Source organism: Sapajus apella, unplaced genomic scaffold (assembly GCF_009761245.1).
Source record: "Sapajus apella isolate SASKATOON/1434 unplaced genomic scaffold, GSC_monkey_1.0 scaffold33, whole genome shotgun sequence".
Taxonomy (NCBI): domain Eukaryota; kingdom Metazoa; phylum Chordata; class Mammalia; order Primates; family Cebidae; genus Sapajus; species Sapajus apella.
The window spans coordinates 5,177,407-5,203,520 of NW_022436973.1; the positions used below are offsets into that span (position 1 = coordinate 5,177,407).

At 52.6% G+C, this 26,114-nt stretch overlaps 1 protein-coding gene across 1 annotated transcript in view; it reads left to right on the forward strand.

Moving 5' to 3' along the window:
* KIAA1755 (KIAA1755 ortholog) overlaps positions 1–25,851 on the forward strand; it is a 48,883-nt gene extending 23,032 nt beyond the window's left edge. Inside the window, exons 5-14 of the mRNA XM_032294972.1 lie at positions 5,829–5,952; positions 9,199–9,292; positions 10,196–10,282; positions 11,631–11,747; positions 13,935–14,033; positions 15,269–15,417; positions 18,532–18,670; positions 19,914–20,036; positions 21,135–21,356; positions 24,887–25,851. Coding sequence (XP_032150863.1) covers positions 5,829–5,952; positions 9,199–9,292; positions 10,196–10,282; positions 11,631–11,747; positions 13,935–14,033; positions 15,269–15,417; positions 18,532–18,670; positions 19,914–20,036; positions 21,135–21,356; positions 24,887–25,585 — 1,853 coding nt within the window. The 3' untranslated portion in view covers positions 25,586–25,851. The remainder of the gene's footprint in view (positions 1–5,828; positions 5,953–9,198; positions 9,293–10,195; positions 10,283–11,630; positions 11,748–13,934; positions 14,034–15,268; positions 15,418–18,531; positions 18,671–19,913; positions 20,037–21,134; positions 21,357–24,886) is intronic.
* The last annotated feature ends 263 nt before the right edge of the window (positions 25,852–26,114 follow it).

The window sequence follows — 26,114 nt, forward strand, 5'->3', positions numbered from 1 at the left end:
CTCCACCACATCCCTTCCCATCATCATGTCTCCCCACCCTCCATCACATCCCTTCCCCATCATCATGTTTCCCCACCCTCCATCACATCCCTTCCCCATCATGTCTCCTCCACCCTCTGTCACATCCTCACATCCCTTCTTTGTAGCTTAGAGTCCAGAGTCACCATTGTAATCACTTCCTTTCAAACACTCTCACTCACTTGCTTTTCTCTTCGATCTTCACACTTACATGGAGAAATCCCAACCTCCATGAGATTCAACTCTCCACGCGTACCCTTGAGCTGAACAAAACTGGAAAAGTTCACACAATTGTGCAAGCTAATTGTGTTCGATTCCTGACCACTGACCTCCTGGGGGTCTTTGGCTCTGGGCCATTTCCATCAGCATGAGAACATGCTGCAATATTGCCCAGCTTGACATGAGCCATTCTAAGCCCCCATGTTACCGCCCTCGCCCTTTTACATCATGGAGGAGCTGTCTGCGTCCCCTGTCTCCACACCTTCTCTCTTCCACTCACTCTAATCAGAATCCCTTCCCCACTCACCACTGAGATAGGTCTTGTCAAGGTCGTCAGTGGCTTCCATGTTTCTAGACCCAGGGGTCAATTCTCAGTCCCCATCACCCTTGACACTTTTGCGGCATTTAGCACGACGGCCACTTCCTCCTCTTGAAAGTCTTCCTTCACTTGCCATTTGATCTTCCCCCCACCTCACTGGCCACACTTTTGCAGCCTCCTTTCCTGTCTTCTCATCTCCAAGACCTGTAAATCCTGAAGGGCCCCCAAAGCCCAGTCCTTGGTCCCCTTCTCCTCTCCATCTACACTCACTTCCTAAGAGATCTTGTTCAGGAGGTGGAATATTTGCTGTGAATGCTCTCTGCATACTGACAACCCCCACACTGATTTTTCCAGCCGGGGCCCTGGCCATGAACTCCAGTCTTATCCATCCAGCTGTTTACTACTCGATGTCTCTGCGTGGAGGCCTCACAGGCGTCTCTAACTTAGCATGTCCAAATATGGGCTCCTGATTTCACATCCCCACACCTCACTCTTCCCAACCTTCCCGCCTTTCCACATGGCAGTCAAAGATGACGACTTCATCCTCAATTTGTTAACTGTCAACTGTATTCAGAATCTGTTGGCTTCACCCCACCCAAGTCCAAACCAATGTGGTCTCTTGCCTGCTGCAGTGATCTCCTTGCCGGTGTCTCTGCATCCACCCCAGCCTCTGCTGGAGTTTCCTTGTAGCGCAAACAGTCCCCAGAGTCTGTGCTCCAAGATCAAGCTCTGCCCCAGGCCAGCCCTGTTCTCCATAAAATTCCCATGAATTTTATGAATTCTCAGGAAAGAAGCTGATCAACACGCAGGTGTGAATGTCTGTTCCCATGCTAGGGATGGGGCTTGTTTAATAGACACTGTATTTGTTTCCCATTGTGGCCATAACAAGTTATTGCAAACTTAGTGACATGAAACAACACAAATGTATTCTCTAATAGCTCTGTACCTTAGAAGCCCAACATGGATCTCGCTGGGCTGAATTCAAGTGTCTGCAGGGCTTAATTATTTGCCTTTTCCAGCTTCTAGAGACCACTACTTTCCTTGGCTTGTGGCCCCTTCCTCCAGCCTCAAAGCCAGCAATGTTGCATCTTCCTCACCCTCCATTTATCTTGGCACCTTGCTCCTACCAAAGCCAGGAAAAGTTCTCTGCTTTTAAGGATTCCTATGATTAGATCGAAGGATCCAGGCTAATCTCGCCACCTGAAGGTCCTGCCCTTCATCACATCTGCAATGTCCTTTTTGCCATGTAAGGAAACATAATCAAGGTTCTGGGCATTAGGGGCCACAGGCACGAAGCCTTAGGAGAAAGCTTCTCTGTCTTTTCACTGGAAAATCTCTAATGCGGAAGTGAATGAACAGAGCCCCTGGGATTGAGAGCTCACCCTGAGCGCTCAGTTGCTCCACAGAGATCTTTGAAATCCTTTTTGTCTTTAAAATTTCTATGCATTTTAAATATCCATAACTAGATTACATTCGCATTTGTTTCAATATGAAAAATGCTTTTAGTTGCTTGCAAATTCAGTTATTTACCATTCCTCCCTCCCCAGACTTGGAGTGACTCACGCTGCTGACAGGCGCAACACATTTTTCAGCAACTTTTGGTAACCCCGACTTACCCACCACCCAACTTCCCACCCTTATTTTCACCTGAGGCTCATGATATCTGTGAACGGCACAGCTTCAAGCCAAGACTCTGAGATGCCAATGATGGTATTTCAGCGCCAGCCGTTAGGTGAGGGATGATGTTTGGGGCAAAGGGGTCCCCTTGGCCCAGCTGAAGACAAATCAGGTGGATAACTGCCCCTTGCTGTGATCACACCACAGCTGGCACTGGGTGTGTGCAGGGCCCTGTTCCAGGCAGCGTGGGGAACCAGACACGTGAACCAGACACATAATCGCATGACCATCGTGTCCCGGTATGGAATGTCCTGAGTGTGTGAGCCCTTTGCTGCTCACAGTGTGGTCTGGGGACCGCCTACATCAGACTGACTTTGGAGCCAGAGAGAGGCAGGATCTCAGGCCTGCTGAACCAGCATTTGCATTCCAGCAAGATCCCTAGGCCAATGAAGTTTGAGAGGTGTCGCTCCAACCCTCCGTTCCTTCATGCATCCATCAGACATTGATTACCCAGCCTTGCACTGAGCATGAGGATAGAGCAATGAGTTTGAGCCAGTGCACACCCATAAGAGGCTCTCAGACTTGCAGGATCTCACAGAGGCCTACATTTGCTTTGGGAACCTGGGGTTGGGGAACGGCTTCTAAAGAGGGAAGGCAGTAAGGAGGTCTTCCTGGAGGAGGTGGCATCTTGGCTGGTCTTTGAAAGATGAGGGGATTTCACCAGATGGAGATAGGACAGTAGGGCATACCTGGCAAAAGGAATAGGGTGAACAAAGCTGGGTGTTGTCATCTGTTGTTGGTGGCAAGGGGAGACGTAGTATATTAGTTTCCTAGGACTGCCAGAACATGGGTGGCTTAAGCAACGGAGATCAGTTACCTCATAGGTCTGGAGGCTGGAAGTCCAAGATCAAGGCGTTGGTAGGGTTTGTTCCTTCTGTCCTCTCTCCTTGGCTTGCAAATGCCCATCTTCTCCCTGTGTCTTCATGGGGTCTTCCCTCTGTGTCCAAATGTCTTCTTCTAAGGACACTGGTCATATTCTAGTAGGGCCCCCAGTAATCCTATTTTAACTGAATTACCTATTTAAACACCCTATTTCCACATGCTGACGTACTGGGGGGTTAAGACTTCCACGTATAAATTTGGAGGGGGATGGGACACAGCTCCGCCCCAACACCTAGTTTATGAAATGAGGGTGGAAGAGTGTGCAGAACCCAGGACACTTCAGTGCCAGGTCCAAAGGCTTGCAGTTTCTCCTCAAGGCCATAAGGAGCCATAGAAGGTTATAGAGCAAGGGAGTGTAGCACCGTCAGAACTGCAGTTGAGCTCCAGGCCTCAGGTTTACAGCAGACAAAGGTTCACCATCACTCCTGATTCAGGGGGTGAATCAGACATGGTCTCTACCCTTGTGGAGACTTTGGGGACCTGGGCCCATGGGGGACTGGGAAGCTGCTTCCCCACCCCAGTTTCCTCATCAGCAAAATGGGCCCAGGTGCATGATGCAGCATTTCCTGACCCAAGGGACCCAACAGCTGCGATAGGATTTTGGAGAGACCTTCACCATCTCTACCTTCACAAGTTGTGCACTTTTCTCATGGTTTAATGACTTCACCTTTTTTTTGGTTTTGTTTTTAGACAGTCTTGCTCTGTCACCCAAGCTGGACTGTAGTGGCACAATCTTGGCTCATTGCAACTTCTGCCTCCCAGGCTCAAGCAATCCTCCTGCCTCAGCCCCCCAGTAGCTGGGATTACAGGCATGCGACACCAGGCCCGTCTAATTTTTGTATTTTTAGTAGAGATGAGGTTTTACCATCTTGGCCAGGCTGGTCTTGAACTCCCGACCTCAGGTGATCCACTGGCCTCAGCCTCCCAAACTGCTGAGATTACAGGCATGAGCCACCACACCTGGCCTCTTTTTGACTTTTATATTATGAAAAATTTCAACCTATGGAAAAGTAGACAGAATAGTATCATGAATACCCATGTACCCATTGCCCAGATTTAATAAATCTTAACATGTTGTCATGCTTCATCTATTTTTTCTGAAGTATTTATAAAAATACTATAAATCTTCATATTCTATCCCCTAAACACTTCATGTGTTCCCTGATAATCACAGTACTATTAGTGCACTTGATTAAAAAAAATTTTTTTTTTTTGAGACAAGGTCTCACTCTGTCACCCAGGCTGGAGTGCAGCGGCACAATTATGGCTCTTGCAGCCTGAACCTCCCCGGCTCAAGCGATTATCTCACCTCGCCTCAGCCTCCTGAGCAGCTGGGACTACAGGCACACATCACCACTTCTGGCTAATTATTTTTTTATTTTTAGTAAAGACACGGTCTTGCTATGTTGCCCAGGCTGGTCTCGAGCTCCTGAGCTCAAGCCATCCTCCTGCCTTGTTCTCCCAAAGTACTGGGATTACAGGCATGAGACACTGCCCCCGGCCCCCTAACAAAATTAAAAAGAATGACCTCAGACTAATCAATTTCCAGTTCCTATTCAAGTCTCTCCTCTCAACCCCAACAAAATGCCTTTTGAAGTTTGTCAGTGGGATTGGGAAACCGACCAAATCCATAATATTAACAGGATATAACATTGATATATACATATATATTTATATACCCACAAATATATATATTTTTAATTTTAAATATTATGTCAGATTCTAAGACATATGTGAAAGAATGTTCCAGGTGGTTGGACCCCTGTGAGGCAGCACTCGTGAAGGTGGTCAGGTTTGTCCAAGGCCTCATGAGCCGTGAAGGGTTCTGCACACCGTAGAGGGTGGTGCCCACGTGGAGCGGCTGGTGGTCATTGCAGGGCAGCCCGGAGTGAGGTGGCTGAAGTGCAGGGCTCTGAGTCCAGGCTGCGGGACAGCCGTGGTTTCCCAAGGCCTGGGCCTCTTCCCCCGCTGCTGTCCTTCCCCGCCCTCCCCTCTCCGCCACCCCCGTGAGGATGGGCTGTGCTGGCCCCTGGTGCCTCAGCCTCATGACCCCTGTGGGGAGAGTGAGGCACAGGCCCAGATTTCTGGAACAGGAAATAGCCTGTCGGGAACACAGGGTTGAAAGTCTGCAAGAAGAAATAGTGAGCTGGTAGCCACGGGACACTCACCACCTGTGGACTGGAGACGAGAACAGAGACAGTGATCACTGTGACAACCAGTGATTGAGCAGCTCAGTCTGGGATCCCACCGACTTGAGCTCTTGCTGTGTGTGAAGTGCTGCTCAGGTGCTGATTCCATCCTCGAAATAACCTAATAAGCTCAGCGGATTATTCCCCCCCTTAACAGATCCCCATCTGTTAAGCTCAGAGGTGCACCCACTTGCCCACAGACACACAGTGAGTCAGTGCAGAGTGGAGACCTGACCCCTTTCTGTGTGACCCCAGAGCTCGTGCCAGGAGCTTTGCCTGCCCGGGTACCCTATACCGAGAGAGTACTCTGCACAGAAGACATTCCGGGAAGACTTTCCTCAGGAAGCGGCATTTGAGCTGGGTCTCGAAGGATGAGTAGAAGTTCAGAGTTCACAGAAGGAAAAGGAGAAAGGGTGTTCTGGGCAAAGGAGCCATTATGGGCAAAGGTCTGAAGGCCACAGGAGAGGTTCCCTAGAGGGCCCCACCAAAGTTCTCACTGCCCATGTGCACCCTCTCTCCTCCAGGTGGCCGGGACAGGGCCGGGCGGCCCCTGCTTCTGGTGTCAACTACAGAGGGAGCCTGGGAGGCGCCATGGTGCACAGCTTCAGAGGTCACCAAGCTACTCTCCTACCTGTGCGCCATCCCCAGGTAAGCGTCTGGGCCACCCCGATGGCTCCATCCCCACCTTAGCCCTCTGGGCCCAGAGCCCTGGATTAGGCACTGAGTGGAGTGGAGAGTCCATGTCCTTCCATCCAGTCTCTGTTCACAGAGCCCGTCCTCAGACAGATGCTGGAGAAACAAGACAGGCTCAGTCCCTGCCATCGGGCGGTTGCCAGGCTGGTGGGAGAGGCGGACAGGGTGCAAGAAACAAGCCATGGCCAAGAAACTTTCAGGAGCACAGTGTGATGAAGACAAGAGGGATGTCTATAGATCAGTGGTTTTCAATTTTTTTTTTTTTTTTTTTTGAGACAGAGTTTCGCTCTTGTTGCTCAGGCTGGAGTGCAATGGCACAATCTCAGCTCACTGCAACCTCTGCCTCCTGAGTTCAAGTGATACTTCTGCCTCAGCCTCCCAAATAACTGGGATTATAGGCATGCGCCACCACGCCTAGCTAATTTTGTATTTGTAGTAGAGACGGGGTTTCTCCCTGTTGGTCAAGCTGGCCTCAAACTCCTGACCTCAGGTGATCTGCCCACCTCTACCTCCCAAAGTGCTGGGATTACAGGCATGAGCCACCACGCCCAGCAGGTTTTCAAATTTGAGGGTGCATTAGAATCACCCAGTGGACTGTTAAAACAGATTGCAGGGGCCCATCCCCCAGATTTTCTGATTCAGTAGATGAGGGGTGGGTGGGGCCTGAAAATCTGCATTTCTGACAAATTTCCTGGTGATACTGTTATCACCAGGATAGCAGTGCTGGGCCTGGGACCACACTTTTGAGAACCACTGTTGTAGAGTGAAAATAATAGGGGATGTTAATTTCAATTGGAAAATCAGGGAAGGCTTCCCTGAGGAAGTGATAATTGAGCTGTCAACTGAATTATAAATATTTGAATAAACAAAGGAAAGGGTGAATGAGTAAATGAATAAATGAGAGGGTGAAAGAATGAGTGGGTGAGTAAATGAGTGAATGATGAGTGGACTCAGGCTGATTTCTCACGCTCCTCCTAATACACCTACCCCCACCACCATTCAGACATAATAGATTGGCTGGGAAAGAAGCACCCTCTTTTCCTCTGGGACTCAGCCTCCAACCAGGGCAGGCTTAGAGTGGATGCTGCTCAGGACTAGCTAATAATCCCCAACCCAACCTAAAGGTCTGCTTCTGAGGGTAAGTGGTGGAAGGTGATGGAACCCTCTGGAACCTTCTTCATGCATCCCATCCCACTGGAGCCATCACTGCCACCTGCTGGCCAGTGACAATTTTTTTTTCTTGTCCAAGGTGGAATGCTTTTCTGGACTGAGTGGGAGATGGGACCCCCTTTTCTGTGCTATAAAGTGACCAGCAGCCAGGCGTGGTGGCTCACGCCTGTAATCCCAGCACTTTGGGAGGCCAAAGCAGGTGGATCACAAGGTCAGAGTTCAAGACCAGCCTGGCCAAGATGGTGAAACCCCGTCTCTACTAAAAATACAAAAATTAGTCGGGCATGGTGGTGCGTGTCTGTGATCCCAGCTAATCAGGAGGCTGAGGCAGGAGAACTGCTTGAACCTAGGAGGTGGAGGTTGCAGTGAGCTGAGATCACGTCACTGCACTCCAGTCTGGGTGACAGAGCGAGACTCTGTCTCAAACAAAAAAAGTGGCTAGTATGGTAAACAGAGCTCTGGGATCCCACCAACTTGCTATGCAACCATGGGGAAATAATGCCCCTGCCCTAAAGCTCGCCTGAATAAAGGGCACGACCAAGAGGGCTCTAAGGACCAAACTGGGCACAAGTGGCAGGGATGCGGGGGCATGGGGGTGTAAACTGTGGCGTGCAGTGCGTACTAGGTGCTTGTGTGCTGGGCTGGTTTTCTCCACTTGTGCTCTGAGTGAACATTGGCTGGGCCCCTGCTCTGGGCCTGGCTTCATGCCACATGGTGCTAGGGACAGAGGCTCCTCACATAGGGCCCTGGCTTCTAAGGGCCTCCAGGTTGGTGGCAGAGACAGGTCTGGAAAAAATCACTGTCCAGCATGGGCATCGCCAGAGGGAGGCGAGGACATAAAGTCAGAGTGTTAAAATCACCTCCCAGAGTCTCCTCTCACTGTCTGCCACTGGGCCTTTCTGTGCCTCCGTTTCCCCTTCTAGGATAATCATAGCTAATATTCACATCCCATTTACTCTGTGCAGCCACTGAGTGCTTTACACGAATGAATTCATCGGTCCTCACCACAGCCCATAAGGCTGGTACTATCATGATTAAATTGACTCAGGGAGATGAAACAGCTTGCCCAGCCCACAAGGTACTGATGGCAGCACCACAGCTCCATCCTCCCACTGGGCCACCTCGAGTGTTATCTGTGCACTGACTGGGTTATAAGGCTTGACGGCAGTTGGGGGCTATTTTTCAGTCCTGCCTGATCATCAGACTGGCAGAGAGTGCTTGGAACCACACAGAGTCCCTGGCCTACCCTGTACCCACTGTCCAGATGGCTACAGGGGTGGGGATAGGGGAGCAGTGAGGTGAGGAATCAGTATTTTAATAAGTCTTGACAATTGGGAGAGTTTGGAAAATCCTAAGATAGTCACTGAAAAGTGGCCCACCGTAAGCTCATTGCAATTTGACTGAACCTGCAAGGGCGTTTTGGCTGCAATCAACAGATACTCCCTTCAAAATGTTTTGTCTGTTAAGGAAATGTATCATTCTATGTCTCTGCCTCATAACTCTTTGTAAGAACTTTTTAAAGGACAGAATGTCTTTCCCAGAAGTCCCTTTCCACAGAAAACTTCTCCTCACATCTCATTGGCCAGAAATGTCACATGACCCTCCCCCATCTAAACCAATCACTGGCCAGAGGAATTGGGTCACTACTGTTGTCTCAACCAATCAGAAGCCAGGCCCTGGGGGAACATGGCTTTTTGAAGGGAGTTGTATTCATGAACAAAATAAGGATTCTGCCTACACAAAAAGAGTGTGTGAGTCCCAAGTGACTCACCCATTGTACCTGGGTTAGTTGCTAGAATTAGGAATAGCAGGGCTATAAACTAGGGCTGCCTGAGGTATTGCAGGAGCACCAAAGAGAAGGCAAAGGGCTTTGCCTGGAGAAGAACCATGGAGGGCTTCCTGGAAGGGGCATTGGAACTTGTTCTTGTAGAATGAAGAGTTTACCAATAAATCAAAGCTTCTAGCAGCCAGATTCTCTCACCTTCCACTAGGCCATCCAGCAAGACTGCCTATTCTGTTTACCACCCGCAGGCCTGAAGATAAAGCCAAGGGGGTGGTGGTCCTGATTGATGCCAGAAAACAGCCCCCACAGCCTGGTCTGGTCAGTGCCCTGCAGGCCACTCAGGTGAGTGGGAGGTGGAGAGCCTTAGCCTAGTAAGTCCTGGGAGCCACCAGGCGCCTCCTGACATTCACAGTGCCCGGGGGTGCTTAGGGCTGGGACCAGGACTCTCAGGCAGGGACTTTTACCGCAGCCAACAGAAAACTCAGCCCTGACAAGCTTGGAGCTCATTGGTTCATGTCACTGGACAGTCCAGGAGCCAAGTCCAGCTTCAAGTATGGCTTGATCCAGGATCTCAGATATTGTCACTAGAACCTGGTTTCTCTCTCTCCATTTCTGGCCCCATTCTCTTGGGAGACTGCCATTCTCACATAACCACCCTATGCCCCTTGGTGGCAGAAAGGCTCCCAGCAGCTCTGACTTCACCTGGTCTCTCCTTTAAATCCATTAGGAAAAAGTGAGAGATTATTTTCCCAGAGATGTCAGCAAAAGTGTCTTTGTGTCTCAGTTACGTTTGGTTTAGGAGTCCCTGCACACCCAACCGTGCGGCCTGGGGGTGAATGCAACACACTGACTGGCTCAGACTTCGATCACATAAACCTCACGAGCTGAGAAGGGAGGAGAGAAGAGATTCCTCTCCAGCCATGATGGGCAGCAGAGTCCATGGAGGTCCTGCATCTGTTTACCTTATGGTTGGACCTCCTTCGATTTGTAGATGGACAAACGGAGGCCCGGAGGGGCGGGTCATCTAGAAAGGTTTGCAACACAGCTTGAACCTTTTGCCCTCATGACATCCATCCAACAATTCCTGATCCAAACATAACACACAAAGATCCCAGTCATGGGGGGACCCCACCCTGTCCTTAGGGCTCATCTGCCTGCATCTTACAGGGGATGGAGGAGGAAATCAGTGTGTGAGGCTCCCTGAAGGTTTGGGAGAAGCAGCTCTGCAGTGGTTCTCTTTGACAGGCTCAGGTCCCAGCCTCCATCCGAGCTGTTCTCTTCCTGGGGGAGAAGGAGGCGGCTCTCCAGCTGCAGACATTGCTTGACATCCAGGTGAGGGGGATGCGGGGTGGGCGGTTGAGGAGGGGAGTTGTTGGGCTCGAGGGGAGCTGGGGTTAAGGAGAGGAAGAGCTGCAGAATTCATGAGATAGAAGAGGCCTTGGAATAATCTAGCGTAGGGCAATAAATATGAGGGGTGAGCGCTACCACTCCCCAGTATTGCTCCATAGCAGGCATTGTGAAATCAGTCACAGAATGACCTCTCTCTGGCAGTCCTAGCAACCCCTGGTGGGTGCCACCGCATGATCGAGAGTTGCACATGCATGAAAACTATTTGAAAAGCTTCATCTGGTCCATCCCTCCTCCCTTTCTTTTCAGAGGGGGAAACTGAAGCCTAAGGCCACACAGCAAGCTGGCCGCAGGGCTGGAGTCTCCTGACTCCGGTGTCTTTTGCACACTGCGGTCAGACCTGCTCTTCCTGTATTTCTCACCCTAATTAATACAGATGTGGAGCTGAAGTGGGACTTTGCAGGAACGAGCCTGCAGCTCCCTTTAATTAGTGCCACACACCACAGTAATGAGTATGGGCAGTCAGTACTCCGTCCCGCTTTGGGATGTGATTTTAAGTCTCCTTCCTCCTGGTTAGTGAAGAGGCACATTGTAGGCTGGAGATGTGCTTTTCCAACTTCAGTGTGCTTACTGATCTCTTGGGGATGTACGTCACTGTGCAGATTTTGATTGGGTAATTCTGGATGGGCCCTGGGACTCTGAATTTCCAGCATGTCCTAGGACTGCACTTTGAGTAGCAGGAATATCAGGCGGGTCCAAAAAAACCCACAGAATCCGCCAAATCCCAAGCCTAGGTATCTGGAGCTATTCCCAGCATAAACCCAAATTTCCCTGCCTGGGAGAAGCAGTCACCTAGTTTTTCTTCCATGTCTTAGGGGACACTGTTGGGATTTAGTGACTTTTCTCACCAGCCCCAAGAAGAAAGCAGCTCTTGGTGGCTCATCAGGGAACTGTGCAAGGATTACAAAGAAGTTTCATCGTAAGGGCCAACTTCAATCAGTTTGTGTGATTGCCTGGAGAGTTGTGCTGGGAAAGAGCCAAGCTCAGAGGGAACAAGTGCTGTGATTGATTAATGATGTCTGCCTTGGGCATAGGCTAGGAGAAGGCAGTGTGAGTGCTGTTTATTTGCCATTCCTTAACCAGGGTCTGGTTCCGAATTTTGATTTGTTAGCGTTTCCAGAGAAGATGGGTTGCCCACAAAGCAGCTTTTAAAGCTGGAGTCAACCTTGCTTGTGGGAGATGAACTGGTGCTGGGGTGGGGATCTGGGCAGGACCTTCTAAAATGACTGTCCTCACACTGAGTCCCTGGTTCTCCTGATTCTTTGGTCTGCAGGTGGAGGTGCTGACCTCATTGAAGGCCCTCAGCCACCACGTGGACCCCAGCCAGCTGCCCGAAGCCCTGGGAGGCCCTTTCCCCTATTGCCACAGCGAGTGGGTGCAGTTCTTCCAGGTGTTTGCCATCACGGCCTTTAGCCTCGGCCCCTCTCCTTCTCTTCCTCTCTTCAGTCTTCTGTCCCATGGATCCATCAACTCTACTGCACTAAAAAATAGTCACTCAGCAAATGTTTACAATGGAGGTACAGAGTAGAATGATTAAGAGGTCAGGCTCTGAGGCCGGGCTGCCTGCGTTACAATCCCAGCCGTGCTGTGTGATCGTGGATAAGTTACTTACCTTCTCTGCACCTTCGTTTCCTCATCAGTTAAATAGGGGGTAATAATAGTACCTCCTTATGAGGTTTTTATGAGGATTAATTTAGTTAATATGGGTAAAGACTTTAGAGGAGTGTCTGCCACATAAGAGGTATATCTATATTAACTGAAAATAAATATAGAGGGCCGGGTACTGTGGCTCACATCTGTAATCCCAGCACTTTGGGAGACAGAGGTGGGTGGATCACATGAGGTCAAGAGTTTGAGACCAGCCTGGCCAACATGGTAAAACCACATATTTACTAAAAATACAAAAAAGAAAAAATTAGCCAGGCGTGGTGGTACATGCCTGTAGTCCCAGCTACTCAGGAGGCTGAGGGATGAGAATTGCTTGAACCTGGGAGGTGGAGATCGCAGTGAGCCATGATCACACCACTGCACTGCAGCCTGGGCCACAGAGCAAGATTTCATCTCACAAAAACAAAAACAAAAACATAAACAAAGTAGGCTCAAACCACACCGAAACCCATGCCCATTAATGCCCCCCCAGGGTTCTCTCTAAACCAGGGCTCCTCAACCTTAACCTGTTCACGTTTGGGGCTGAGCAATTCTGTTTTGTTGAGACCGGCCGGGCCAACATGGCAAAACCCCATATCTAAAAATACAAACGGTGCGGCATGCTTGGCCCCATCCCCCGCTCTACTCATTCTTTGCACCCCACAAATTATGACAATCAAAAAATGTCCCCTGACATTGCCGAATGTCCTCGGGGGCAAAGCCGCCCTGTGTTGAGAACCACTGGTGCAGACTAACAGCCTAACACGGTGGCTTATTTCCTTTTTGCCTGGGTATCTTTTAAAAACTGTTTTTGAATAGGCAATAAGTACCTTCCAATTTCAGATGGTACAAAAAGATACATACTGGACAGTCTCCTTTTCTGCTTGCCCCGCAGCCTCCTAGCTTCCCCTTCCAGAAACCTCCAATGAATCCACTGGGTTTTGAACTGTACTGTAGCTTTAAACCCTTTCCTTGAAATGAAATCTTACCTATAGGCCCACTACATAAAACTGAGAATGGCAATAAACGCAGTCTGGGCTGGGCTCTGTTCTAAGTGCCTGGCATATATTACTGGGCTTAATCCTCACACAACCATAGAAGGCAGGAACTACTGTGATCTCCATTTTAGAGCAGGAAGCAGAGACACAGAGAGGTTAAGTAACTTGCCCAAGGTCTCACAGCTTGTAAGTGAAGGAGCTGGGCTGAATTGGGACTCAGCTGAGAATGCTCCCCTAACTCTGCCCCCTTCCTTCCCTTACCCCATGGCATCCCCACCGGCCTGGGAATTGCTCAGGCCTGTCTCCTTTCTTTTCCCTCACTCATACTCAATACCAGTGGTTCTCAAAGTGTGGTCCCCCAGGCCGTCAGCATCAGCAACACCTGGAAACATGTTAGAAATGCACATTCTACCATGCCCCGCCCCCCGGCCCAGAGGAGAAGCAGAAACTCAGAGGCAGGGCCCAAAAGTCTGTTTTTTTTTTTTTTCTTTTGAGATGGACTCTTGCAGTTTCACCCAGGCTGGAGGGCAGTGGCGTGATCTCAACTCACTGCAACCTCCGCCTCCCAGGTTCAAGCAATTCTCCTGCCTCAGCCTCCCGAGTACCTGAGACTACAGGCGCATGCCACCATGCCTGGATAATTTTTTTGTATTGTAATAGAGATGAGGTTTCACTGTGTTGCCCAGACTGGTTGAGAACTCCTGAGCTCGGGTGATCCACCTGCCTTGGCCTCGCAAATTGCTGGGATTAGCGGCATGAGCCATTGCACCTGGCCCAGAAGTCTGTGTTTTAATCAGCTCTCCAGATGCTTCTGATGCATCTAAAGTTTGAGAACCACTGCCTCCCACCTCCCCTGTGCACTCCTGGGGTGGAAGAGCCATCCTCCGGCCCGCCCTGGGCTGACACCTCCACTCTGGTCCTCTATCCTGCAGAAGCTGGACCCTTTCCTTGCCGAGCTCCACCAGGCCTCTTCCCTGCTACAAGCTTCCATAGAGGAATTCGAGAAGGCTGACCCCCCTGGGGGGATGCAGGTGAGCCTGGAGCACAGTGGGCAGGGAAGCAAACCATACCCCAGACTCAGTGGACCAAGGGTTTCAAGAAGGGGACAGCCTGGGGACGAGGGGGAGGCCATTATTGTCCCTGTTTTTCATCATTCGCTTGACTGATATTTGGGGGGCACCCACTTTGTGCCCTCCCACGGAGATCAGCCTGGGGCAAACTGACTTTTGCCCTCTCAAGGTTCCTGGTGCAGTGGCAGAGGTGGTAGTTTAAAAAGCAAACAAGGCCGGGCTTGGTGGCTCACGCCTGTAATCCCAGCACTTTGGGAGGCCAAGATGGGCAGATCACATAAGGTCAGGAGTTCGAGACCAGCCTGACCAATATGACCAATATGGTGAAATCCCGAATCTACTAAAAATACAAAAATTAGCCAGGCGTGGTGGTGGGTGTCTATAGTCCCAGCTACTTGGGAGGCTGAGAATTGCTTGAACCCGGAAGACGGAGGTTGCAATGAGCTGGGATTGTGACACTGCACTCCAGCCTGGGTGATAGAGCGAGACTCTGTCTCAAAAAAAAAAAAAAAAAAGCAAATAAATGGGTATGTCATTCCAAATTGTGTCAAGTCCTGTGGAAGTAAGACTGGGAATAATGGGGAAGGAGGAGGCCTCTCTGAAGAGCTGGCTTCTAAGTTGAGGCTTGAAGTTTGAGAAGGAGCCTGCCTTTGTGGGGGCCTGTGCTCCAGGCAGGGAGCAAACGCATGCAAAGGCCCTGGGGTGGTATTATACCTGGGTGTTCAGGAGTAGCAAGGAGCCCAGTGTGGAGCAGAATGAGTGGCAGAGAAGCACGGGGGGAGCTTCTAGATGCAGCAGGGGCTGGATCAAGGAAGAGTTGGGTTGGGATTAGACTCTAAGCCTGCAGGGAAGTCACTGGAGAGTTTTAAACCAGGAGTCACCAGATTTTCACTTTGAGATCTGTTCATCTGGAGAACAGACTGGGGGGGGAGTCGGAGGGCAGCAGGAAGATGAGTGAAGAGGCTGGAATGGGCGTCCCAGCAAGAGATGCTTGCTGGAGGGTGGACCAGTGAGGTTGCCATGGTGATGAGAGGGGGCGTGACTAGAGGGGATGTTTTTGAGATAGAAACTACAGACTTTCTGGAGGACCTTGAATGCCAAACTGGGAGTTGGACTTGGTCTGGGTGTGGGGAGCCTTGGAAGGTTGCAGAGGGAGAGTGGGGATGGGGTCTCAGGGCACCTCCCTATGCTGGCAGGAGGCCACCAGGTGCCTGAGCAAGTCCAAGGAGCTGATGGAGGCTGTGCTGAGGGACCCAGGCCTACTGGGCCTCCAGCGGGAAGGTGGAGCCACCCTGGCCAGGCTGCAGCGTGATGCCAGCAGGCTGGACTTCAGCCCTGATGTCAGGTACAGACATCCAGGTCTTTCCTCCTCCACCCCATCCTGTTTCTGGCCCAGGAGCTTGGAGCTGGGGCCACCCCATCTAGGGGACACATAGCTGAGCCCTGAGGGTACCCAGTTTTGCAGTAGCTGCAGGGCTTGTATCCCAGGCTGAGGCCTGGTCAGAGGAACCCACCCTGAGCCCCAGCAATTTCTTTGTCCCTTCTCTGCTTCCCCTCCTTCAGCCCCAGCCATCTTGAGCCTGGGATGGGCATCGGTTGATGTCACCTACCCATTTCTGGTCACCCTTTTGGACCAAGTGCTTTCTCTGACCCGAACACCAGGCTGAAGCCCTGCAAGGACCTGTCTCATTTATTTCTGGCAAGAACTCTGTGAGGTCCACATTGTCTATTTGTCTGATGGGTAACTGAGGCTCAGCCAAGGGAAATAGCAGCTACGCAGCGGCCAGTCAGGGATTTGAAGCCAGGTCATCTGAGTATTTAACCCCTACCTGGCCCTGCCCTCCCCAGTAGGGTGCTCAAACACACCTATGAGAACCTCATGGTATCTCAGGGGTCTCAGAGCCAGAATGAATTACAGACATTCCTAGAAAGTTCCAGCTTTTTTCAATTTTGGGGATAGGGAAAAGTCAGTCATTAAATTGGTCAGCAATTGCAAATATTTTCTCCCTCTTAGCACACAGCTACTTATATTCAAAGTCAAGGGCAAAGTTCGCATGAGCTTTTTTTTTTTTTTTTTTTTGAGGCGGAGTCTTACTCTATTTCCCAGGCTGGAGTGCAGTGGCACGATCTCAGCTTGCTGCTACCTCTGCCTCCCAGGTCAAGCGATTCTCCTGCCTCAGCCTCTCTAGTAGCTGGGATTACAGGCGCCTGCCACCACACCCAGCCAATTTTTGTATTTTTTGTAGAGACAAGGTTTCACCACATTGGCCAGGCTGGTCTCAAACTCCTGAGCTCAGGTGATCCACCCACCTTGGCCTCCCAAAGTGCTGGGATTACAGGCACGAACCATTGCACCCGGCTTCGTGAGCTTTTAAGAACATTTTGTTTATGGAACCAAGACCTAAATAACCCTTTGTATGTGTCCAGCATTTTTCTCAGGGCTTTACAAATACCAACTTGTTTAATTCACTCCTAAAGTAGCTGCAAGTATTATCCTTATTTTGCAGTGGAGGAACCTGAGGCTCAGAGAGGGTAAGTGACTAGTCCAGGGTCACACAGCTGGGATGTGGTGGGGCCCGGACTTGAATCCAGGCGGTCTGGTCCCAGAATCTTGAACACACCACCCAGAGCTGCACTAGACTTGAGAGCAGGCTCACACAGATGGAAGCACAAGCAGCAGTGGGTGTGGGGTCATCGCCCTGCCCCCCGGTGCCTGGAGGGGGCTCGCACTGTCTTTCTCATCCTGTTCCACCTTCACCTGCCCGGCCCAGGCCCCTCCTGTCCACCCCACACCACATAGACCCGCGGCTGCCAGCAACTCCACCAGGGGGCACTGTGGTCCCACACGTGCTGCTCTGGGTGTTTCTGCGGCGGGTCCCTGCTGCTCTGGGCGTTTCCATCCCTCCCTCTCCAGGCGTGCAGAGATTTTCTATCCCGTTCATGCACCCTGGGCCCACAGCTCTTCCCTGGAAGGGTGGCGACCTGTGGGGAGCTGCAGTCAGGTGGGGAGGCTGAGGCAGAGCGAGGTGCCCTCCGGGAAGGCAAGCTTTTCTTCCATCTTCTCTTCCATTTTCCCTCTGAAGGCAGAGCCTCTAGAGCAGAGGAGGGCAGGGCAGGGTTTGAGATTCCTCCCTTCACGCAAGTATCCCCATACCTGAAATCCCATCCACACTTCTTCCTTAGTGACTTGTGGCTCTGAGCACTTTTTAAAAAATATGTGCACAAACAGCCGTGGGTGGGGTTCCAACTCAGACCGCCACCTGCGAGTCGGTTCCCCTCCCTTGACGTCAGTTTTCCCCATCTGTGAAATGGAGGCAGGGCCAGTGGGTGTGTTGCAGCAACTTCCCACCATGGCAATAGAAATAGCACTGACTTGACAAACATCGTGCGCTGGGCGCTGTGTTAAGTGTTGTGCATGCAGGAGTGCTGGTTCTCTGCCCTGGCTGCCCTGGAACCACCTGAGGTCTATCAGTGCCTCTGCCGGGCACAGTGGTTCACGCCTGTAATCCTGTAGTGCTTTGGGAGGCTGAGGCAGGTGGACCACTTGAGGTCAGGAGTTCAAGACCAGCCTGGCCAACATGGTGAAACCCCATCTCCGCTAAAAGTACAAAAATTAGCCAGGTGTGGTGGCATGTGCCTGTAATCCCAGCTACCCGGGAGGCTGAGGCAGGAGAATTGCTAGAACCCGGGAGGCTGAGGCAGGAGAATTGCTAGAACCCGGGAGGCTGAGGCAGGAGAATTGCTAGAACCCGGGAGGCTGAGGCAGGAGAGTTGCTAGGACCCGGGAGGCTGAGACTGCAGTGAGCAGAGATTGTGCCACTGCACTGCAACCCGGGCAACAGAGTGAGACTCCATCAGAGAAAGAGAGGAAGAGAGAGAGACGGAAGAAAAAGAAGGAAAGAAAGAAAAGAAAAAACAAAAAAAAAAGGAAAGAAAGCATCAGTGTCTTGGCTCAACTCAGAGTCCGACTTCACTGGCCCATGGCATTGAGATGTGTTAAACCTTCCAGGGCAGATTCTAATGTACAGCTAGGGTTGAGAGCCAGGTCGTTAAATTATTCAGTCCTTACAACCATACTATGAAGTGGGTTCTGTGATTATCTCCACCTCACAAAAGAAAAAACAGAGACACAGAAAGGTTGAGAAATTTGCGCAGAGCCTCCTACCAGAAGGCAGCAGAGCTGGGCTTTGAACCCAGATCTGTCTGGCCAGCTTCATACTCTCCTGGGGAAGGGAGAGGGTCATTTCACTTCCTACTGTGTCTTCTTGTCCTCCTAGTCCCATGGAGGGCCGAGGCTGAGGCCCAGAGAGGTGTAGGGACCTGCCCACGGTCACACAGCAAGTTAGCTGGAAACCCAGGCTGGGGCCACAGAGATGGGGGGGCAGGCCTGTGTGGGGTGGGAGTACAGCGGGGTGAAGAGGGCAGCACGGGTCTTTTCTCACCTCCGGCCGTCTCCCAGGAGCCGTCTGGCTGCAGCCACTGCCCTATACAGCCTTGTGGACGAGCAGCTTCACGTTCTGGTCACCGCATCCAACAGCCTCCTGGGGAAGCTGGAGCTCCGCATCCGCCTGGGCCACCTGGAAGCCACCATTCACCAGGTGAAAGGGGAGGCTGGCTTGGGGCGTGGGGGTTCTGCCTGGCCGCATTGCACAGGAGAGCCCCGACTCCAGGCCCAGCCCCAGCCAGACGCTTTGCTCTGGAGAAAGGACACCAGGCAGGCATCCTTGGGGCATGCCACATGACATGGTGCTCCATAAGTGCTCAGTGGGTGAAGACCTAACTTCAAGAGCTGCACTTATTGAGCGCCAACTCCCTGCCAAGCCCTGGGCCAGAGCTGTTGTGAACATCGTTGCTTTCCAACTTCATCTCTTACCGGTGATGTGGGGAAGGTGCTAGGATTTCACCCACTGCACAGATGGGGAAACTGAGGCTGGGAGACCTGCCTGTGGTTGCATATCTGGGGTCTGATTCTGGAACCCGCACCTGGCATGGCTTCACCTGACTGCCGGTGCCAAGAACCAATACACTCCTTTCTGCCGGGAGCTGTGGGGCATGGCGTGTCCCTGTATCAGACAGCTCTGGCCCATTCCTGGCTGAGCACTTGCTTGTGGTGTGGCCCTCCCTGGACAAGATGTTTCGCTCTTCAGTGCCTCAGTGTCTTCATTTGCTGAATGGGGATAGTGTTAGTACCTGCTACATTGGGTCTGTGAAGATCATGAGTGAATGGGCTCTTTAAGATACCCCAGGATAAGAACAGAACTTCCACACAGGGCGTCGAGGGCCATTTTATACCCTCTGTCTTTCACTGAGTCTTCATGTCTACCCCATTTTACCACTGAGTAAACTGAGGCCCCGAAAGGAGGAGTGGCTTGCCAGGTTCACACGGTGAGTTCCCAGCGGTCCCATAAACTGCCCTCTGCAGCCTGCAGCCTTTTCTCCGGCACTGTTTGCAGGCGTGCGTGCGCACACACACGAACAGGGACTCCTCACCCCCGAGGCCACCTCTTTTATGATTAGCACCACTGATTGGTTAGAGTAGCCTGATGTTCACCACCCGGTGACTTCATTCAGACAACAGTGTGCACTGAGGGGCCACTATGCAGGCATTGGCCAGGCCAGATACCCTCTCGGGTCCCACTGCGAAGAACATGACACATTCCCCTCCCCAGGTCATTCCTTCCCATGCCCAGAATTGGGAGAGTTTCGGTCCAAGCCAGTGGTCACAGGCCTAGCCACTGAATGTGTGAGGACAGAAGACCTCGGCCTCCCAGGATGTCGGGAGCTGGACAAGGGAGGTCTCCTAGCAGCCCCTCATGTCCAGATCTGCCTCTCCTGCCCCAGGTCAGCGACTGGATGGAGCAGGAAGGAGGCAGGTGCCTGCAAACGCTGACCCCCAAGGATGGAAGTTTGAAGACAGTGGAGAAAGCCCACGCAGAGTTTGAGAACTTCTTCCTCCAGGCTGCAGTGCGTGCCAGGCAACGGAGGAGCGGGACTGCAGCACGTGGAGAGGGCATTTGAGGGGGTGGCACTGCCGGGGCCAAGCTGTGGAGGTGGGAAGAGCAGGAAAAGTTGCAGAGACAGTGAGGGAACCAGCTCATTTCGCAGAGTTCAGCTGAGACGTTATATTTCTTCTAGGATCCTTGCCAGATGGCCAAGCCGGACAATATTCCCAGTCCCCCAAAGGGTTTCTTAAAATGCAGTTTCCAGGGCCTTACCCTAAACCTAATAACTCAGCCTCACAGAGCCAGGAGTCGGGGGTAGGGAAGCTGCGTCAACATGATGTGATGTAACAAGCCCTGGGCCACAGTGATTCAGCCCCGTATCAGTGCTCAGGAATTCCCAGGCCAGTGGGGAGCAGGGGCAGGGGCGGGGACAAACAGGGAAACACGCACAGAAAGGGCAAATGTGAAAGGGAGAACGTAGGGACTCAGAGCAGGAGCCTTTGGAGTCAGAGAAGTTTTTCAGAGGGACGTCTCAGCAGAGCCTGGCTAGGCAAAGTGAACTGCCACGGCGAGGGCCTGGAGACTTCCAGACGCATGATTACTGCTTTTTTTTTTTTTTCTTTTTTTCTTTTTTTTTTTTTGAGATGGAATCTCGCTCTGTCGCCAAGGCTGGAGGACAGTGGTACAATCTCTGCTCACTGCAACCTCTATCTCCCAGGTTCAAGCAATTCTCCTGCCTCAGCTTCCCAAGTAGCTGGATTATAGGCCCCTGCCACCACGCCCAACTAACTTTTGTATTTTTAGTAGAGATGGAGTTTCACCATGTTGGTTAGCTGGTCTCGAACTCCTGACCTTGTGATCCACCAGCCTCGGCCTCCCAAAGTGCTGGGATTACAGGTGTGAGCCATCGTGCCTGGCCGATAACTGCTCTTGTTAAATCCTCACCAGCAGCTAAGCCCCATGAGGCGGGTGCCATTAGGGTCCCCCTTTTACAGATCAGGAAACTGAAGCTCAGAAAGTCTCCTGGCTCGGCAGCAGGGACGCGGGAGGTTGCCGACCTCTGAGGGAGGCCCCAGCCAAGGCCGGAGCTGAGTGCACGCCCGGTCCCCTCCCTTCTCAGGCCCAGTACCGCCGAGGCCTGGAGCTGTCAAAGCAGGCGGCTCAGCTGGGAGCCACAGCTGGAGGAGCCGGGGAGGCAGGAGGAGCAGAGCTCCCAGAGCTGGCAGCCTTTGCCTCCACCCAGCGGGCCTTCCAGGCTAAGCTGACCCACTTCTATATGGCGGCTGAGCGGCAACGCACGGACCTCGAGACGCTGCTCTACCTGCACCGCTTCTACAAGAGGGTGAGCCCCATGGCCCCCCTGCACAGACACCCTGATCCCCTGGCTGGGGGTATGGTGGAGACAGGGATACCTAGACACAGCTCCCCACCCACCTGCATAGACACTCCCCCATCCCTTGGATACCTAGACATAGCCCCCAGCCCACCTGCACAGACACCCCCCACCACCACTGATCCCCTGGCTGGTGGCATGGAGGGGACAGGGATACCTCGACACAGCCCCCCACCCACCTGCACAGACACCCCGATCCCCTGGCTGGGGGTATGGTGGGGACAGGGATACCTAGACACAGTCTGAAGCTCTTCGTGATTCATTCCCTAGTCTCGTAACAGAAGAAAATCACTGGGAAGGGAAGAGGTGAGATTTGAACACAGGCGTGTCCGTGGTGCCTGTGACATGCCTTACATGCTTCCTAAAGAGAGAGGGAATGATGGCAGGTTCCCTTCTTCAAGCAGGCTTGCTGATGAGGGGTTGTGGTGGGGGCAGCGCACAGCCGTGAGCGTGTTCATCACGCCAGACCCTCCTGTGAGCACCTCACACACCTGACCTGACTTCATTCTCATCACACCTCTTTGATGGCAGGCACCAATCTTGTTCCCATTTTACAGATGAGGAAACTGCCCAAAGAGGGCAGTGGTGAAGCAGGATTTGATTTAGGAGCTGCCGCCCGTCCTAAATTCATGTAGCCAAATCTCTCTTTATTTTTTTGATGGGAAAACTGAGGTCTATGGGGACAAAGGAGCAGCCTGGGAGAGTGTGGTCCAGCGGGGACGGGGACCCCCATGGCTGGCCCAGGCCCGGTGCCCTCGGCTGCCCCTGGCCACCAAGGACAGAGTATGAGAAAGAGCTGACCCCAGCCTCCCAGCTGTCAGTCCAGCCTGGCATGCAGGCCACAGCAATCACAGGCTGCTTCCGAGAGCAGCAGGAGGGACCTCGGTCACCTCACGCCTGGGGCGCTGAAGGACAGGGTGCTCTCTGTCTTCCCGGGACAGCAGGCAAGGGAGGTAGATGTCGGTGGTGGCAGCAAAGGGCTCCCCCAGTTCCAGCTGTGTACAGTTAAGAGCACAACACAGGCAGATTCCGAGCCTTGGAGTCTGGGGATGCGTGTCCTTGCGTGAGCTCTGTGACCTCAGGTGCAGTGTTCCCCGCTCTAGGCCTCAGCTCCTTGCTGAGACCACAGTTAATGGCCGTGTAGTTCCTATGAGGAGCCAGGCCCCGTTCTAGCCATTTCACATATCGTTTTATTGTCACCCCATCCTATGAGGCAGGTACTACTATTATGCCCATTTCCACATAAGGAAACAGAGAGGTCAGATCACTCACACAGGGTCACACAGCTATCTGAGTGGGCAGAGATGCAAACCCAGACCATCTGGCTCTACTGCCAGCCTTGCCAGGTAGTGAGAGATTTCAATGGAAGTAACCCTTGGCACAGGGCTTTGTTCAAATTCAGAATTATTATTAACATCAATATTATCATTAGGAGGAGGGGTGCCTCCAGGGTTCCAGACATCTGGAAGCTTCTTTGCCTTGCCCACTGATTTGAGCCAATTTCAGCCCCAGCGGCCTTCCCGGATCAACCAAACGTGCTCCAGCTCTGAGGCCTTTGCATGTGCTGTTCCCTCAGCCCGGAACACTCTTCCCCTTGACCAGCTGGTTTCTTCTTTCTTCCGCTCTCAGCTCACACATCCCCCCTTGCAGAGGCCCTTCCTGACCACGCGCTCCTGTTCTCTCTCGTCACCCCGTTTCATCAAGTCTGGGTGCTCACTTTGATCTGAAGCTGTCCTGGTGCTCGTCATGTGCCTGTCTCTTGCACAGTGCCTGCGAGGCAAGCTCCCGAGGCAGAGACTGGGTCCGAGTCGGTCCTGGCTCTATCCGCTGTGCCCGGCACAGGCTTGGCCCACAGGGGCTCAGGGAGGCTCTGCAGGGAGTTAGGAGAGTTGGAAGTCTGGGGATGGCCCGTGCAGAGGTGGTGTCTGTGCTGGGCCCAGAAGTCATACAGGGGAGGTGGAACCTCAGCTTTGAGTCCAACTCTTGCTGTTTCATCTGGGCTGGCCCTGTTTTCTCTCTGGCCCTGAATTTCAATCTGTTCCATAAGGGGTTGGGCAAGATCCTTTCTGAGGTGCTGTCCATCACTGTCCAGCTTAGCCTGGAAGGTCAAGTCCTGAACAGACAGACGATGGGACAGCCCAGCACCAGCCTCCGCCCCTGGTGGGCACGCGTGAGCCGCAGCATGGGTCCTAAATAATAATAACACAGTGGTGCCACTAACGGAGATTTATGGAGCTCTTTCCCGGCCATGAGCTCCGTGTGCTTGCACGAATATGAAGCCATTTATCTAAAGACAAGTTCCTTTAATCCGTGGAAAGATGGTCTCTTCGGAGAAAATGGTTCTCCAATCCCTACAGCCTAACAGCTCGCTGTCGGGTTCTAAATCAATGGAGAGAAAGATTATGTTTTTCACGAGCTGCTGTGAAAGTGTTGGCTTCTTTGCAGTCTGCAGACATTTTGTGGGGGGAAGTGGGGACAGACAGAATCACAAAATGGGGCAGAGGCTCGCCTGCAGTGAGGGGGCCTGCGGGCCTGGCATGGCTCACAGTCTCATGGTGTGACGGTGAGGGCACACCCCTGCCTGTGCCCACGGAGGCTCTTGGAGGACAGATCTGAGATGGAATCCCAGCTCCTCCCTGACTTGGTGTGTGACCTAGGGCAAGTGAGTTCATGTCTCTGAGCCTCAGTTTTCTTCTCTGTGAAACGGGCTGATACTGCAGTTCAGTGTGATCCTACATGAGACACACAGAACCTGGCAAACAGGTTGTGCTCGATAAACATTAGCCAGACTTCTCCCTCACAAAACTCGCAGGGGTTAATACAACCACAGATAGGAATTTCACCTCTCAAGAGGCTTTTCATGATCATCTAGTGCAACTCCCATTTTACAGAAGAAGAAACTGAGCCCCAGAGAGAGCTAAGTCCCTGCTGTCCCATAGGTCTATTAGAAGGTGTCTGATGGGTTGGGCATGGTGGCTCAAGCCTGTAATCCCTGCACTTTGGGAGGCTGAGGCAGGCAGATCACCTGAGGTCAGGAGTTCGAGACCAGCCTCACCAACAAGGTGAAACCCCATCTCTATTAAAAATACAAAAATTAGCCAGGTGTGGTGGCATACACCTGTAGTCCCAGCTACTCAGGAGGCTGAAACAGAAGAATTACTTGAACCTGGGAGGTGGAGGTTGCAGTGAGCCGAGATTGCACCACTGCACTCCAGCCTGGGTGATGGCATGAGACTCCATCTCAAAAGAAAAACAAAAAACAAAAAAGAAGGTATCTGATGATCCTAAGGGTGCTTGGGGGCTGTTTCCAGATGGCAGGTGTGTGCACTCCAGGAAGAGAGGGAAACCAAGGTCATCGTGGTCAGTGAAGATCATGGCCAAGCTGAGTGGGATCCTGACATCGGGCACTTATTAATTCAGTCCCCCACAGTCCCACTCCCAGCCTAAGCCCCCACCTCCCTCTCTTCTTGTCCCCCCAGATGACCTGGTTCCACATGGACTGTCAGGACCTGATGACCCAGCTCAGGCTGGACAAGGACTCAAGGGTCAGTCCCAGGGACCGGCGCCGCCTCCACCGCTACCTGCAGCGACTGGCGTCTGAGTTCCCTGCTGAGAAGCTGGCGGCGGTGGGGTTGCAGGTGGCTTCCCTGAGCCAGGTGGGCCTGGGCCAGGAGCTGTGGGAAGAGGCCCAGCTAAGGCATGAGGAGATCCGGATGCTCCTGGAGAAGGCACTGACCCACTGCTCATGCCCAGAGGCTCCCACTGCTCACTCAGCGCGCCCAGAACAAAGAGGGGCAGCAGCCAAGGGCCAGGGTCTGAGTGGAGAGGTCACTTCCAAGGCGAGGTGGGACCTTCCCCCATTAGACTCACTGGGCATGGACCATTTGCCAAAGTCCCATTGGCCTCCCGGGGCCCCCAGAGGGGAACAGAACAGAATTTTCCAGGCAGGCACTCCACCCCAGGAAGCTGGCCAAGCTGCAGAGGCTGAAGATGGCAAAGGCACACGTGAGCTCCCTGACCTTGCCCGAGAGCCTTTGCTTGCCACCACCTTCTGGCAGCAGTCCCCCGGGCAGAGCCAGCTCCCTCACCCCACTGAGGGCAGCTTCTCCTCAGAAGGGACAGACTCACAGACATCCCTTGAGGACTCACCCCAGACAAGTCCCCCTGCCTCCCTCTAGCTGAGACCCTCCCCTTCAGTGGCACCAGCCTCCAGGGGCGCTGGGATGGGGCCCAGCCGGAGGGGTAGCCGGGAGCTCTGGTTAGTCCCATTGAGACGCTGCCATGGAGCTCCAGTTTTACCCTATTCTGCCTCTGCTGGGAGGATGAGAACTGTTGACCTGCCCCTGGCTCCAGAAAACCCCCAGAAGACCCGATCCTCGCCCATGCAGAATAGCAAGAGTGGGCATCAGAACTGGGGTGCAATAAAGTGTGTGATTGGCTCCATCCCTCCAGGCTCTCATTGCCATGGAAAGACCTGTGGGCACAGACCCCTCCAGAGTCTCCCTCAAAGGCAGGCAGACGCCCACCTGCAACTCAGAAACACACAGCTCTCCCCTCGGGCACGAAGGCCAGCGTTGCCCTCATACAGAATCCTTGGGGAGACTCAGGAGTGGTTCAGTAGGATCAGTACGTTTGGTGCTGATCCAGGAACAGCTGCTGGGGGCGTTGGAGGTGAGTCTGCGAAGGGAGTAAAGAATGAAGCTACGT